The sequence below is a fragment of the Haemaphysalis longicornis genome, unplaced genomic scaffold, assembly GCF_048455015.1.
Source record: "Haemaphysalis longicornis isolate Haplotype H1 unplaced genomic scaffold, Haemaphysalis longicornis Haplotype H1 scaffold_2, whole genome shotgun sequence".
Classification (NCBI taxonomy): domain Eukaryota; kingdom Metazoa; phylum Arthropoda; class Arachnida; order Ixodida; family Ixodidae; genus Haemaphysalis; species Haemaphysalis longicornis.
This window is the reverse complement of record NW_027526295.1, coordinates 252599678-252616877: the sequence shown is the minus strand read 5'-3', so window position 1 is coordinate 252616877 and position 17200 is coordinate 252599678. Positions and strand designations below refer to the sequence as shown.

At 43.9% G+C, this 17200-nt stretch overlaps 1 protein-coding gene across 1 annotated transcript in view; it reads left to right on the top strand.

Annotated features, from left to right (window-relative positions):
- The window catches only part of LOC144170397 (long-chain-fatty-acid--CoA ligase 5-like), a 57517-nt gene that overhangs the window by 25882 nt on the left and 14435 nt on the right, over positions 1-17200 (top strand). The window contains exons 7-15 of the mRNA XM_077700177.1: positions 1927-1959; positions 3186-3237; positions 4766-4839; positions 5508-5582; positions 9474-9608; positions 9997-10079; positions 11974-12124; positions 12757-12826; positions 13269-13357. Coding sequence (XP_077556303.1) covers positions 1927-1959; positions 3186-3237; positions 4766-4839; positions 5508-5582; positions 9474-9608; positions 9997-10079; positions 11974-12124; positions 12757-12826; positions 13269-13357 — 762 coding nt within the window. The remainder of the gene's footprint in view (positions 1-1926; positions 1960-3185; positions 3238-4765; positions 4840-5507; positions 5583-9473; positions 9609-9996; positions 10080-11973; positions 12125-12756; positions 12827-13268; positions 13358-17200) is intronic.

The window sequence follows — 17200 nt, the reverse complement described above, 5'->3', positions numbered from 1 at the left end:
CTTAAAGAGCATTTTGGTTTAATGGGGTCGTGAAGACAAAATGCCAGTTTGGTTCATTCGAAAGAGTGCCCCACTAAAATAACACTGACACCACTTTTGATGTGAACTTTTATAAAATAAGCTATATAATTAGGAAAAAAAGTGAATGACCATGCGACCCACTAGCTCATTTCCGGCAACAGAACCTATGATGTATTATGGGAAGCTGTGCGATTGGCTGAGGCCGGCAAAAGCAAATCCAAGTTAGGCAGGGTTTATAAGCTTGCAGAACGAGTTATTTGCACTTAAATTTAACACACATTTCTTTATAGCAGTGAGCATGGTGGGATAAGCAACGGAAGTTACAAATGCACACGTAAACATAGAAGCACCAGTGTGTACTGTGCGCATTATGCCAATTATGCTGCACAGCCGTCTGGCACGTTGAGCTTACACTGGCCAACTGGCATCAGGGACGTTGTATTCTGTCATTCTGTGTATTGAGCATGCCCAATGTTTCACGAAACAGTTATTATCTACCGTAACAAAAATTGGGCACGTACAAATGCGGTCAAAAACAAAGTGAGTGCGGACAGTGGTCCTGAGCAGTATTGTAGTGCCGTCTAGGAGGACTAATGGTATATAAGGTGTTTCGCTGCTTGCTGCAGCCCTAGTCAGCATACTAACTAAAGTAAAGTACCTGCCGTGGCAGATGTCACGAGACACACAATTTAACGGGAGAATCAAAATTTTGGCTTACATCGCTTAATTTCTCAGTGAATAAGGCATCGTTTGCTGCCTAGCAAGCACTGGGAGCACTATAAAACACCAAATCATTTGAATAAAACAAACTTTTATTTTGTCTTCATAACCCCTTAAATAAATAGGGATGCAAAATACAGCATTACAATTTAGTTTCCCTGCTTAAAAAGAAAGAAAAAAAAGAAAACAGGTCACTTTTGTAATCACTTGTGTTATTCTCACACTTCTTTTTTATAGCAAAATGCTTCATTAAGTTTGTGTTGCAGTCTCAGAAGGAAGTAGCATTCGCTCATTGTATTGAAAACTTGCCGGCACCCAAACTCTCTGCAGTAGAGAGAGCGCAAGCGTCTGGCAAAGGAAAGAAAACGTAGCTGCTTCAAGGAAGAGCTAACTTCTTCCCTTTTTTTTTTGTTTTGTTTCCGTGAGCCCATCGTTCCACACAATTACAGAACACCACAAAGAAATGTATCACAATACAGACAATGCCCCATTGTCCCACACGTCCACTTGGGGAGGAGGGTCATCTTGCAGGGTTCTGGCATTGTGAGTGCAGGAAAAGCAAGCCATAACATGGTAATTGACAGGCCTTTGTCGGTGCGGAAGCAGTGGCGGCTTTTATATTCCTAATTCTATGGCTTCTCTCTGTCTGTTGTTTTGTCTACAAAACATGCAAGATGTGTATCTCTGGGGGGAAGTTTGTTTGCTATTAAAAAAAATGCCAGTTTCAAATATTGGAAGCCACATCTCTGTGTTTGTTGGTAATTTGCCTTATTCTTTTCCTTAAATTTACTTGGGTAGAACAACTTCTGTGTTGTGTTTGGAGCTGTACAGAGGAGGAGGGCCCTAGCATCTCACTGCAGCTGCTCAGTGGCTAACTCTTCTGCTGCCGATTAGCAGTATGAGGTTGAGGGTTCTATTACCAACCACAGTGGCTTCATTTCTGATGGAGGCAAGAAAACAGACATCAGTAAGGTTTTGGTGCGGGGAAAAAAACTGAGCCAAATTAAATAGCAGCTTCCACTGCACCACACCTTGTAGGTCAGATGTTTCTTTTGCACAGGAAACTTTGTTTCAATTCATTTTAGAACAATATTGAGGGGTTTATAATTTTTGAAAAGTATAATAAAGCAACAGTTACGCATCACATTATTGTGTCTTATGTTTGTTTTTGTGTTTTTCCTGCAGAAACAAGGCTCAAGATCAGTTCAAGAGCCAATCGTAAGTACTCCTTCCTTTTGTGCATACATCTTGAAAGCCATTCATAGATATACAGCAAAAACTGGTTAATTCAAACTTCGATAATTTGGATTTATGGATACTTTAGCTGGCCCAGCTCCATAGAAGTCTATGTATAAAAATTGAAGCTGTTCCACTCAATGTGAACGCTGTTGGAAGTGCAGAGCAGTGATTCGCCATAATGGGCAGTGATTCGCCATAATAACATAACACAGGAGCACTTGCTTGACTTAGTCCCGCATCAAAAAATTTTGCCAGCATTTTCCAGCTATGGGGGCTACCCAGTTGTCATGAGACTGCCCAAAGTTTTTCAAATATCCTTGTAACTGAAAGATGGGAAAACCAAACACCAGTCCAAAAAGTGAGCCCGTGCAACACGAACACTTATAATCGGGCGCTCATGTCGTCTGACACTGACAGTTGATATACACATGTTGCATTCATTTCTTCGGTTTGATACCAGCGTTGCAATCTGAATTAGTGCCACCAGCAGGAGGGGACGGCTGAGGGCAAATCATTGCCCTAGCATCCTAGGTATTGCTTGTTGGGTATCCGAAATACAAACTATACCTTACTCCCATGGACATGTTACCTTACACGTGTACCTTTTTTGAGCAATGGACTATTTCTTGGCAGGTGCACGTTTTTGCCAAGCTCAAATGGGAAGGGTTGTGTCTGCCAGTACACATTAAAAATCACAAATTTCGGGACCTGTTTGACGCGACAGTAAATATTGAGTGTACTAAGGCTTGGTGCCAGTCTGGACACAGACGAAAAGGAACATCTGCTCTCTTCACACTTAATTTAATTAAGCAAGTGTAATTTGATAGCAGCTTAGTCAGTTCACGCGAGTTTGTCAGCCCCATTTTCATTTTATCTTTGCATTTCTTCGAGCTAGGAAAGATGCTTAGGTTTTCACAATTTTTTGCAGCACAGGCTTTCGGAAAATCTGGCTAACCACTTCACTTCCACTTTTTTTGCTGGCAAACACGTAGGCTGTGTCATAGAATGAAATATTTAACAAGTTGCCGTTTCGAATGCATAACTTACAGGATGGAACTGAGTTTGCGACAAGCATTGCTTTTATGAGTGAGGCTGCTGAAGTCTTTGTCGAGCACACGGCCCAGTAGTGTGACTTCATACGGTCTGATGAAATTTTTTGGTCTACTGTACTAACTTGCTTTTTCTTTTAACCCTACTTCAACTAGCCACCGACTCCAGACATGTTGTATGGACTTCTATATACCAGTGGGACTACAGGTTGGTGTTGCTGAAAATGTTTACCTTTTCCCAACATACGTATACAGTCGAAACTCGATCTGACGAAACCCGATCTTGCAAATTCCTCCATCTAATGAACAAATTCAAGTTCCCCCGCAGTTGCCTATATGGCTCAATGCTTTTATTAACTCGAACTAACGAAATGGACTCAGCGCCATTTCCGATTTCACAAAGTATTTCGAGAAACAGATGCATTTAAAAAGGAGCAATTTTGAATGTTTCATCAGAATGCCACGAATGTTACTGCACTATGCCAGAAAAAAAAGGGGGCATCTACCGTATTTTCCGGTGTATAAGTCGCGGGTTTTTTTTTTTTCTGAAATTTTCGTTGGTGCATCTTATCCACCGGTGCGACTTATGTATGGAATAAATTTGGTGCGTGGCAGCCGTGTGTGGTCCGCGCTCGGAAAGCTGCCTCTGTGCTGCGTGATGTCAGTGCATGTGAAGAGACACAGCTCTATGGTCTAAGTGAATAAATTATTTGCTAGCGAGTCGGAGGAAGAAGTCTTCGGTGGTTTTGCCTAAATGCCCTCTGTAAGTACATGACATATGTGTATCAATAAACCAATTTTGAGAAGTTAGGTCTGTCTAGACTTCGTATGGTAGATGCGCGTGTCTAGCACTGCTTACCGGGGGATGCGTTCAGAAGCTTTTGCAGCACGATCTAACAAACTGATCCTCTATGAGTTTACCTGATTAACAAGTTTGTTTTGTACACTGGTGCGTCTTGTACACCTTATAAGACTTATATAGGTTTTTTTTTTCGGAAAAACTGTCGTTTCAAAAGGGGTGCGACTTATACAAAAGTGTGACTTATAGACCGGAAAATACGGTAGTTTCTTTTTTATTGAGCTCTGACAGTTAAAAACTTGGCAGTCCTGTGGCCACAGACTTGCTCAGCTTCCTCGCGAGGAATTAGTTTGCTGTCGTCGGAGTTTGGACTTCGACTCTCTCCCTGTTTGCACTGTGATCGTTGACACTTCGACTTCAGTTGCTGTGACTCTGAATTTGGCACTTCGCCATTTGATTTTTGCGTGCAAGAAAACTTCACGTTTCAACTACTGTCATGGTTAGACAGGAGATTTGAATTTTCCCTTTGAATGTTAGATTGGAATTTCTTTTCACTAGCTCTAATCAGCGATAGGGAGGACAATGTTATACGCCAAAGGCTATCACTCCTTCCCTACCAAACCACTGTTCAATGCTTCCAGAAATACTTGGCTGTGTTGCTAGAGAGCATAGTTTCCCCTAATGTAAACTCTTGGCATTGCTCAGCCAACTGTCGTTAATTCAGCCTTGGCAGGGCCATAAGAATTTTGTTGACAAAATTCTTATGGCCCTGTTTTGCCACAAAAAGTGGCAAGACTAAAATGACCGAGGTTGAATTAAGCAAATGCATTTTAAATGTTATGAGGATATTGTAAGTGATAGGTTCTTTGTTTCCTCGTATGAAAAATGTTTCCGCAGGGAAATTTAAACACAGTTTGTCTTGTTTCACTTCCCCCAGGCATGCCAAAAGGTGTTCCTGTGACCCATCGCAGACTCGTCGCAACAGCCAATGCAATCAACCACATGGCAGAGGTGAGTCACAGTGCTTCAGGCGCAATGAGAGCAGAATAGAGATAGAGCTGGTGCAGCATTCATTATGGCAACCAGCACAAACTAATCAATGAGGCAAGGAATCGAAACACGAGGGACCAGCCCTCGCCCTGTTTGTATTCCTTCCTAGTGTCTTCGTTTTAGTTTGCACTGGTTACATTGTGACTGGACTAAAACAGGAACCAGAGAACACGTACTATTATCGCACTTCATTCTGCATGTGTTTGCGTGCGCATCTGCATGCATACATTTGTAAATCGTGAATATGAATCTGAAATTTTTTGTGCTGATGTTTATTTTTTGATGTGCCAGTGCATACGTAAACATATTTTTCACATGTTGTTTATAGCTGACTGCGCTCTGGCCAAAACCGAGGGGAAGCACAGCAAAAATTATGTGAATAGTGTTGAGGTCATGCATTATATTATGTTCCTATGGAGAGGATTGACACTTGTGCTTGCTGTACTTCGGCAGCAAGGCTGAATTTGTTAAGTGCACATGCGACTTAAAGAATGGCGTGCTTTTCTTCTTCTTGTGTGTGAATCATTTGTACATGAGCAGCGTTTATCTGCGTCCAAAGTGATTTTGTTATGTGTTGTGCTTATAAAACCACTGAACAAGCCTTGCATGTGTTTCTCTGTACCCGGCAGTCAATGAGAGCTGAGCCTGGGCAGTGCGGTTTCTGCTATTTGCCAACTGGCCATATTTATGAACACATATACGAGGTAAGTACAGAGCACTTTCGGGACTCTTGTGAAGCGTTAAAGGGGGATGGGGCACAGCGAGGCGACGCTGCCGTCAAAGATTGCCTGCATCGTAATTGCACAAACCTGCTAAGAGTTGTATAGCAAGTAGCAGCAAAGCTTGAAACAGCACGATATGATATGAGGTGTAGGCACGTGTACAAGGTGTATACAGTCAAGCCCACTTATAACGGCCGCGGTTGTAACGAATGATTTTAGTCATGGATGTAAGAAAGCTGGAGCAGCTGAATTAGCCCGGCTTGAGTGTCCGCACTCTCCGTTCCTGCTCACTTGTGCGTACTTCTCCAGCATGGCCTAAGGGGAAGGCAGGATAGGAAAGAGAAAAAGTCTGAACTTGTGCAAAAAGCCAAAATGAAGCGTGACGTGTTACGTGCTTTTTGGTTATCGCTGCGCTCTTTTCTCAGTCGGCACGACTTGCACCAATGTTGGCAGTTTTGAAGCGTTTGCACCACCATCGTAGCTAATATTTGATGGCATCTTTTAGAAGCAGTGCAAATGACGATTCATAGCACAATTTTCACCCACATTATGAGCCATTATCTCACACGTGGGAAATTTGTTTGGCCCACTATAGTTTCATTCTGGCGGGCGCACGGTACACTTCACTGAGGAGCTTCAAAGCTGCAGCCAACGCTGCGCTAGTGACATCCGCGGCTGTGTTAGTGCACCTGCCGTATGCACACCCCGTTTTCCCATGCAGAAAAGGCTTATTACACTTATTACGAACTGCGGAAATAAGAAACGAATTCAGTGTGACAATCAAGTTCATTATACGTGGACTCGACTGCAGTCATTAATGTTTAGAGGGACGGACCACCGATTTTTGTCACGTACATGTTCTCTAGCTCATGTAAAAGCCAGCGTTTTTTTATAGGCTTGGTTACAACGAGCAATTTATAAACAAATTGTTGAAAATAATTTTAATTTGGCACTAAACTTTCTGAAATTGGAAGGGTGGCGGTTCATAGTGTAGAAACTTGACAGTACAATCCTTAATCACAGCGCAAAGGACGGGACAGACAGAAGACTAACAACTGGACAGGGCGCTGTCTTGTTAGTCAGTTGTTAGACTTCTGTCTGTCCCGTCCTTCGCGCTGTGACTAAGTATGAACACGTACCAACTCGCCCAACTTGCAATTGACACTACAATGTGTGTCCCGGTCACTTGACCTGCAAACCTAGCAGCTACTGTAACTGCTGAAACGTTTATTCACTTATGAAAAACCTTCTAACACAAATATTTGTATAAGTTTAAATTGTATATGTATTTTTAAACATTATTTTGAAAATTTTTAACACACGTCGCCCGCCACCGCTGGGTTGCTCTCAGTGTGGCTAACAGAGCCTCCATGCCCAGAATCAACGGCAGCATTCAGTAAACAGACCCAGTGAAGGAGCTTTGACGATTCCTCCTGAGTCAGGGGCATTTCTTCTGTCAAAATATGCGATTTCAGTTTCCAAATACACCAACGGCAGCTTACAAGAAAAAAAGGGGGGGGACTCTCCCGGGGAGAATCGAACTGCCGACCTCCACAACGTGAAGCCAGATTCTACCTATCGTCTATCCCAACAGATGGTGCCTTTGTGCAAAATAGACTAGTGAATTAATAAAACACAAAGGAATAAGAAAGTTTGCGATTCATACTTTTTTTTAGCTAGCTGGGGCAAGTTTTTGAATATCCATTTCATCTCACATACAGACAAAAGTATGTTGCCGCGCTACTGTATGTCATGGTTGCCAGCATTATTTTTGGGACGACACACACGGCTTGTAGATCTAAACATTTCTAGTTAAGAAGTCCTAGGGTGTTATCAGCAAAACCGTTTTCTCGTCAAGGTGCTTTAAGTGATGCCCTTTCATTTGGGATAGAGAGCACATACGTGACAAGAATCTGTTGTCTGTCCCTTTAACCTCTTATCTAGTTCATAAGAAAGCAGATGTTATATAAAGTTTTCGAATTCGCAGGAACATAAAAAGGAGATTATACAAGTGTTGCTGCAGAGCCAGGTGTATTTTTTCTTTTAAGGGACACCACAGTGTAAAAGCAAGTTGGCCTTATCAGTAAATTAAAGTATTGAGAATGCAAGCTTATCACTTGTGTGCGGCAGCAGTTGTTTATGAATGCAGACAATGCCAAAACCTTGAAAACCTATGTCACCGTCGCATGCATTTCTCCGCACTACGGCTTGTGACAGCACAAATTATGAAAGGCGAAATAGAATTGGTGTAGCTTGGAACCATATTTCCACGCATATAACATGTACTCGTAGTTGAAAAATCCGCAGAGTGAAATTGCGGAGCGGGTAAAACTAAGGGGATTTTTTTCCTAGTGTACAGCTTCATTGCTGTGCACGCTGTGCCGTAATGCCACCATCATCACGACCTTCATTGCTGTCCCTCCCCTCTTCGTACTTGCCGGCATATGAGTACTTTTACCATGGGGTCCTGGACTTTATCTTGTCTTTATCACAACTGCTCTTGCCTTTCCAAGGCAAGGCACCGCCGTGTAGAAGTGAAAGGGCCCAACACGTCCAGACATTACTGGGGAGGTTAAAAAAAATCATTTCATTGTTCGTTATGTGGTTGTAAATGGTGCTTTAAGTGTGAGTTGTGAATTAAAGATGAGGAAATATTTTGTTCTCTTTGAATGCCAGATCTTGAGGGCAAGGGGATTAAGCTGGAGCAGGTTGTATGTGAAAGTGTTAAAAAAAAAAAACGTAAATGAAAAATAAATGTGTCTAGCAACTTTTGCTGAAAACACGTAAATTTTTATAAACTTCGAAAGAATCTCCTCCAATCCAAGTGATTTGTGACCTCGCGAACCTTCACAAACCGCATAAACTTGAACTGTGGTATCTCTTCGGTCATCCTCTTCCCCTGTGTCCCTCTCCTTCCCTACCAAGGCATTCATGCCCCCTCGGGCAATAAAGGGGTGACCACAATCAGCAGCGGCGATGAGCGAAGCAATAAACACAACTGAATTGGTACAGCAAACAGGTAGTGTGGGCGACAGCGACATGCGAAAAAAATTTATACACAGGCTGCTGAGAGCGGCGACAGCAGCAGCGATGAGCTGTCGCTGGCACACGCTTTTTGCCGTCCAGAGGCAGCCAGCCCACAAGCGAGCGGCAGTGACAAGCGGCAACGACTGAGGGCATTTGCGGCAGTCCATTAATTTTTTTTGCTTGTTGCTGTCGCCCGCACTATTTGTTTGTTAAACCCATTTTCGTGTCGCTGGTCACCGTCGCTGCATGTGGTTACCCTTTAGAGCTATTCTCCCTTTTTCAAGCATGCAAACTTCATCTAGTAGACATTACCAAACAGGAGGCCTCGCAACTGCAGGCTGTAACTGTTCCCATTTTGATCGGTCAGTGTTTGGCCATAGGGTCTTTTCGATTTAGCTTGCACCTCCTGAACTAGTTCACAGCAATTCAGTGCCATTTCTGCCATCCTGCATGAGCAGCAAGATGAGACCCGCACATTTTTGTCATCTTGTGCGCACCTCCTCAACTAGGAGTGCAGGCAGAGCTGTGAACTTGTGCTTTTGTCTGCCCCACTGGTGAACTGAACGGCACAGCTCAGGTGCCGCGAGCTGCACCAGTGGAACGAATGGCGAAGCGCTGCACCATCTGAACTGCTTCACATGGTGCAGGCGGCTCAAACTGACCCTCGGTGTATAAGTGCCGTCAAAAGATTTCCGCAGGTGAATGCGACAGCTGTGGTCTCGTTTCACTTCAAGCACGTCGTATGCAAAGTCCTAACCATTGCTTCCAACAAAACCAGAAGAGTATAGGAAATTTGCAGGGTGTTTGGCACTTTCGTGCTTTGACTAACCCCTGGTTTCCGCACAGGTGACCATGCTGTCGCGGGGTGCTACCCTGAGCTTCTACAGGGGGAATGTGCAACTCCTTTTGGATGACATGAAAGCTCTCAAGCCTAGAAACTTGCCCATGGTGCCCCGCCTCCTTAACCGCATCTACTACAAGGTCAGCACCTCTGCTATACTGACTGTCCTTTTCTCTGTAAACTCTTATTACTTCTCGTCACGCTGCTAATTCTGATCTTCCTTGAAGCTGAAGTCTCGTCCAAACTTCTAAACACCATTGAGGCTAGTGAGAATGCATCAGTGATAAAGTGATTGTGGGGAGGGAAAGCACAGAGAATCTAATTGTACACAGTACAATAGACACTGTGTACAAATGATACTGTACAATACGAACTGTGTACGGTACGATACAAATCGCTAAGAATCTGGCCTGTATCACTGCGTACAGTGTGAAAACCTTCGACAGCCTTTGTTGTATAAATGCTCACCTGGCCTCAAGCAGTATTTATATTCTGCCGGCTCTTTCCCTTCCCTGTCTGCTGCTTTAGGTCCACTCGGAAATTCACAAGAGTGCCATCAAGACAGCAATATTCAACCTGGCTATGAAGCAGAAACGGAAGCTTCTGAAAAAGTAAGCACACCTCTGCATCACATTGTTTGTATAGCTTGTGGGAGTACAGATTTTTTTATATACAGTCGAACACAGATATATAAACACGGATACATTGAATTATTGTCTATATTGAACAGTGTGAACATCCTTTTGGTGATCCCATTCAAAAGTATAGCACTGTTGTACGCATGTATCAAACTCCCACATTCGATATATCGAACGCTGCGCCGCAGGTGCCCCTGCAAGTGTGCTTCTCCTGATGAGGTGAATGCGATGATGGTGGCGAGTTCTCACGGGCGCCATGCTCAGTGAGGGGGTGGCGGCATTGTGTCGCTTCCCTTTGATGGACAGCAATGGCTGCTGCTCGCACGCTAGCAGAAGAGGGGAACAGGGGAAAGGGGAGTGTTGTTGCATGGCAATGAGAACGTGGGCAGTGATTGGATGCGAAAGGCAATAAAGGAAAAAGGGAAACCAACCACAAGCGCTCGATTTCTAACATTTTTCCTGTGTGCTTGTCTGCTTGAGTGGTTACCAGTGGTAGCTCGTGCAGGGGGACCGACGTGGCATGGCGCGGGTTTTTGTCCGCGGCACATGCTTCAGAGCCATGGTCACGAAAAAACGGAAGAATTTGGATTTCGCAATGAAAGCAGACATTATCCGATGGACGGGTACAGGCCAGTGAAAAGATGTCATCTGCAGAGATACTCGAAATTTCTCGCATCGTTTTCAAGTGCAGTACTGCGCATTAAACCCGACCAAGGATAAGGCGAAGGCACGGCCCGGCCGATCTGGTGCATGTGCTGGGCAAAACGGCTTTGTAGCGTGGCTCCACACGAGACGAGAGGTGTTCTGGCGACAGAGACGACGGCTCTGAGTGCCTCAAGAATGAATTTAAAGAGTCCTTAGCATTCCCATGCATAATTCCGAAATGGCACAACGGCACTGACGACAATGTGCAGGCTGTGGCGGACCTCACCGATGCCCTGCTAGCAGCCCTGACAACGTTCCCAACCGCCTACTGCAGACAGGCTTGCATCAGTGTTCAGATTCTTGCCTGCTGTGGCACAGTGTACAATGCTGGATTTTCTTATTTGGAGGGCGTTCGTAAGCTTGAAGACAGTGTGGTGAACTTTACGACGCAGAAGAATAAGCAAGCGAATTTCAGACATTTTAATGCTAATAAGTGTGGTGGTCGTTGCGCTGTGGTTCGAATTTTCCGTGCTGTGAAAACCAAATCTGTCAGCTACCGCGTGTCATAGTCTCGGAAGGCTTCGAGATGTTCAGAGTTGTCAGGTAATCTTCATGCAGGCATATTTTGTATTTCGAATTATCGACATATCAAATTATTTTGGGATCCCCTTGGAGTTCAATATGTATATCCATGTTCGACTGTATAATAAATGTTATCAGTTTTACTATTCCAAATTTTATTAAATGACCACCTCGTAATGATGGTGCTAAAATTTTCCCATGATGCAGTATGGTGTACTTTATGTACATCGTGCTGTACAGTGAGCTGTCTTTAATTTCACTTTATTTAATTATGTTACTTTGATCCAATTTGGGGGCCATGTTGGGATACAAAGCTACGTATTTTGCGTTCAATCAATCAAGTTTTTCTCCTAATCCAACCAGATTTCCGTATTCCCACCAGGGTCGATTTAGCAAGCAAACTGTATCGCGGCACCTAAAAAAAGTCACTATTTAGGGCTGAGCTTGGTGTCGCCATATGAACTTCTTTTTCGGCGTCACACCAATTGTAAAATTTGGCTCTTTTTTTAAGCAAACCATCTCGCTTTGGACCTTGCTTCATGTTGGCATTCAATAGTGTCTTCCAGGGTGGACATTGCCTAGAGCAGCAGTTCCACTCTATAAAATTCTCACTTGTGGCGTACCGTCTGACCGTGCCTAGGGGCATCCTGACAACTGACACAATATGGGACAAGCTTGTCTTCAAGAAGATTCGAGAGGAGCTTGGAGGAAACTTCCGGTATGGCCTGACGACCTCAGCGCCCGCCAAAGCGGAAGTTCTGGAATTTTTCAGATGCGTCTTTGGATGCAACGTGAGTCTGTGGTTCCACTGCTTTGGGGGACAAGCGTGAGCAGCCCTCGGGAGCTGTGCTGGCCTTTATTGAAGAATCGTAGGCATGAAGTTTACGTTCTGCTTCTAGATTGGTGCAGGCAGCGGAGGGTCCCCTAAAAGCGCTAAAATACTAAACACACCAGAAGTGTAAACAAGATTGTAAATCAAAAAGCTGCTACGTAATAATACTGTTATGCCTCTAGAGGAAGCCAACCGCAGAGAGAAGGCCCACCCTAGTATCAGATTTTTTTTATTATTATTATTATTGTTGGAAGGCAGGTTTTTATCAGAAATTTGTGACTGTAGGTAGGGAAGGTGACTACACAAGCTTGGAAAAAAAAGTGTGTAAAGGTCGCAGATCGTAAAATGGAAAAAGCCTGGTGCTTGTGCAAGGTTAATTTCCATCTTTCTTTCTTAGTGAATGTTTTTTTTTTTTTGCCTGTTCTTTAGATGTGGAAAACCAATGTGAAATTGCAATATGATTTCTGCGGCCCTTTATTTTTTAATCGACTCATTAATCCCTGTTGCCTGTTTTTATGTGCTTGTGTGTTGTCTTATCCAAATTGAAAGTGGGTAATTGTGCCGTGACCTCTACTTGTTTGTACATCTCAGCTCGTGGAAGTCTATGGCAGCACAGAGGTCAGCGTAGTCTCCAGCACCCTGCCATTCGACTTGGAAGGAGGTAAGCAGTGGAGAGACAGCGTTTTTATACGTAGATTTTTTTTTTTTTTTTTTGAGACTGTGACATTTAACTTTGCCCCCTCCCCGTTTTTTTTTTTTTTTTTTTTCTTTTATAATGCCTTTAAAAATACCAGAGAGCAGCACCAATGTGTTGTAACACTTATGCCTTTTGCTGATGTTTACTCTTGCAAAACTTTTTGAGTGCACTTATTTTCAAACACAATTGGTTTTTGGCTGGTCAAATACAATTAATAAATGCACGAATTAGGCAGACGATGAGTGCATTCCCATATTAAGAAGTTGTGCCATTGTGGCGGGATCAATTTCTGTTTCTCTGGCACAATGGTTTTTGATAAGGTGTTTCGAACCACAACTAGATCCTCCGATTTGTTTCCCATGGAGTATGTCGACGCTTATCGATGACTGTTACGATTACTTGGCAGATGGCGTTGGCTGTCTCTTCCCTGGAGTTGAGGCAAAGCTTGTGGACGTGCCGGAGATGAACTACTTCGCAAAGGATGACAGGGGCGAGGTCGGTTAGCCACTTGTTTCATCTTCCAGTTCATTGTGTTCTCGCTTGTTATGCTTTTGGCACTCTGCGGTGGTCTGAGGGTATCAATGGTTGCCATTCTGCTTTTGTGCTGCAGCCTGGTTCGTATTTGTGCGTGCAGTGTAAAGCAGTCCGGAGTTCGTGTACATGTGCATGCCTGTGTGTGCTCGTACATGCAGATTGTGGTTATTGCAGACCACTGATGTAGCTTTATGTATGACCATCTTTCAGTTAGCATGGAATTGCCCTACCATGGAATTAGTAGTTAAATATCTGACTTCCAAGAATCTTGAAGTAGGTGGAGCACTTTCTGGCTGTAACCACAACTCCCACTGCGGATAGCTGAGGGATAGTTGCCATGAATTCTAGTCCAAGGTGTATAGTTTGGATGAGAGTGAAGAGGCGATAAATAAGTTTTCTTTTATATATGACTAGCGGTAGTACCCGGCGGTGCCCGGGTGGGCCATTATATTAAGGACAGCAATTGGTATTTGTTAGTCGCCATATTAGGCTACTTCATTGGGAAGTGGCACACACTCGGGAGCGCCTGCCTGCTGTCAGTACATAGGCTCCTACTTCAGGCGCGTCGTGGTAATTTGAAACGACTGTTACTCGTGTTTTACTCCTACTCTCGCTAAACAAATTGCACCAAGATGGCGCGTTTGAGCGAATGAGTCAGTGAGTGAAAAAGGTTTTATTGAGCCGGCGAAGTGGGAGTGGTTCCCAATTTCAGAAAGCCATGTGATGAGTGGGCAGCCTTCACTCTGGAGGAAGTATTGTCTGGACATCCAGATCGCTGTAAGTCACCAGGTTCTCCCACAGCTCATGGTTTGGAAAAGTGGATGGAAGAAGGAGGAGCTTGGTTTGGAACACATGATGGAGGCTGGCTGGGTGAGGGGTATTCTTCCTCGTAGGAAGTGCTATCTCAGAAGATATGAATGATGCTCATCGGGACAGTTTTATCATAAGTAACATGGGCTCCCTACGGGAGGTGCGAGGTTGCAGGAAGTCCCAGCAGATGCCGAGGGCTAACCTTTGCGCTTTTTACTGGTACATCTTCTCATTTACATTTATGATATATGACACCTGCTCCTACGGGAGACGCGCAGTTGCCGAAGGTGTCGACAGATGGTGACCGCTAAGCGAACGCGGGAAAACTCAACTGAATTTTACGTCCAAAAGGATGCAGAATAAAAAATCTGGCTGGCCTTCTAATCCGCATCTTAGGACAAAATCGTAAAAGTGGTTTTCAGGCAATTAAATGGGCAGCATTTTCAAGAAAAAAACGAATGGGAGATATCAACTGGCTGGGTGGTTATTTGCGAAAGTGTAAAAACAGTGTTTTCCCAAAATCCCGCTTGGCTCTATTGGGAGGGTGTGATTGAAAAATATTGTATAACAGTGTTGAGATAAGTGAGTAAGTTGCCTATCTCAAGGAAAACCAGTTCAATATCTCCGATGGCGGGCGGTAAAAAAATTATGTGAAGAACAATTTTACCGCTTTTCACTCTCTCCATGGTGGAATTTTTAAAATTTTAAGAAATATTGACTTCCAACACCGTAATCAGAAGGTGCCCTTGCAATCTGTAGCCGTTTGAAAGAGCAGTTTGGCTAGATGTGCACATAACCTGTCGGGCCTTCTTGGCTCATCAGCCGTGTCATTTGTAAAAAACAATTTGACCCTTTTAGCGGCGTCGCAGAGTGAAATCCTTAAAAACGGTTCTGTGCATTCGTATGAGTAACATATTCTAGTGAAAATCAGTTGGATTACTGAATCGGTGAAAGATTTATTTGAGAATCTTTAGGAACACCGTTTTAGTTCCGGAATGCGGAACCACCTCGCTGGTGTAAGTTAGGGCGAAATCCAAAAACGACTTTTTAGGTATTCTTAAGGGCTAGTTATGTCAGCAAAAACCGCTTCGATATGTAAATGGGTGACCGAGAAAATCACGAATACGCGAAACCACAATTTCGCCCTTTTCTTCGGTTCGGAGGGCAATTTCTGGAAAACCCGCCTTAGTGAGCACCTGCTCAATGACGCAAATAAACTCGTGAAATTTCAAGTCTCTAGGTCAAACAGTTTTGGCTGGGCGTTGATGAGTCAGTCAGTCAGTCAGTTGGGCACTTCTTTTTATAGGTATAGATAGCATCACTGCAGTGACAGTCTGACACCTAAACCTCCATGGTTTTTATTCATCCTGTGTGGAGAATGAAGTGGCGAGCTGCCGAAAGCCGCCAACAAAAACGCCATGTTTTTTTCTTCTTTCTTTCTTTCTTTCTTTCTTTCTTTCTTTCTTTCTTTCTTTCTTTCTTTCTCGGGAGGGAACCATTGCGAAGCCAGCGGTGACAGTCGCAAGCAAAAATATCCAAAAATGTAAAAAAAAAAGTGCTCTTTGTTTCATATATTCTGGCGAGCAATTTATATTATCACTGCAAGTTTAAAACATAAGAACTAAATATTCTTGAATTGCTGAGGTTACCGCGAGCCAATTATTTGTGTTGAACTACTTCCAGGTGCGCAGTGAAAAGGCGTGGTCTGGCTTCGTAGCCTTGACTGCATTGCCACAGAAAGTTGTCCCCGAGTATAGAAGAGCGCTTGCACCATAACCATACTGTAGAGTACTGCTAAGTATATTCTAAGTGCTATAGTACCACGCGCACTGCACATTGGAACGCTGCCGGTATGTTGTTTATAACGTACAAAGGCCGGCCACGAGACGCGCTGCGTACCATACCAAAAGAAGGCGAGGAAAAAGGTCCCCTTCACAAGTAAAGGAGTTTGGGGCTTTTTGCTATAAGAACCAGGAGTACCGTATTTTCCGGTGTATAAGTCGCAGTTTTTTTGTGAAGTTTTCATTGGTGCGTCTTATCTACGGGTGCGACTTATGTATGGAATTAATTTGGTGCGCGGCGGCTGCACGTGGTCCGCGCTCGAAAGGTGCCTGTGCACTGCGTGATGTCATCGCATGTTAAGAGACACAGCTCTATGGTTTAAATGAATGAATTATCTGTTAGCAAGTTGGAGGAAGAAGGTTTCGATGGTTTTGCCTAAATGCCATCTGTAAGTACGTGCCATCTGTGTGTATCAATAAACCATTTTTGGAAAGTTCTGTCTAGACTTTGGACAGTATATGCAAATGTCTAGCACTGCTTACCGGGGGATGCGATCAAATGCGGTGGCTGCCGCAACCATGAACTTTCGCTAAACTTTCTAACGAACTGATCCTCTACGGGTTCACTTGATTAACAAGCGTGTTTTGTACACACGGATACACCAATGTGACATATATGTTTTTTGGAAAAACTGCCGTTTTGAGGGTGCGACTTATATACCGGAAAATACGGTAGTTTTTTTATGATGCAAAAACAAAGCAACTTAAAATAAGCACCCTTGCCCCTTTCTGATGCCAGTCTCAGTAATTCCGTAATACTAAACTAACTACCCCCTTGCCCCCGCCCCTCCCCCCTCCCCCTCCCGATGCGGTCAGCCGAATTTTCATGCTGCTAGGTTGGCAGGTATGCAATGGTGTAGTTCAGGTCGTGGGCTTCTCTGGCGGCCGCATTGAGACAATGTTGCCCGTTATGCAAGAATGGCTTGGTAGCCACTGAAGGCAAATTTCTTGTCCTTCAAGCACCACACTTGTGTATATATCATTCAATTCCCAGACAGATTGGTTGCGGCAATCAGGCGACTTATTCAGAACTTGCAAGGCTGGCCAGGAATGGGAAAGAATTACCCACCGCCAAACAGGACTTTCGCTTATGCAGGGGTGAGACAGCTGCGCATATTGTGCAGTTTTGATACAAATTTGTTTTCCTGCACCA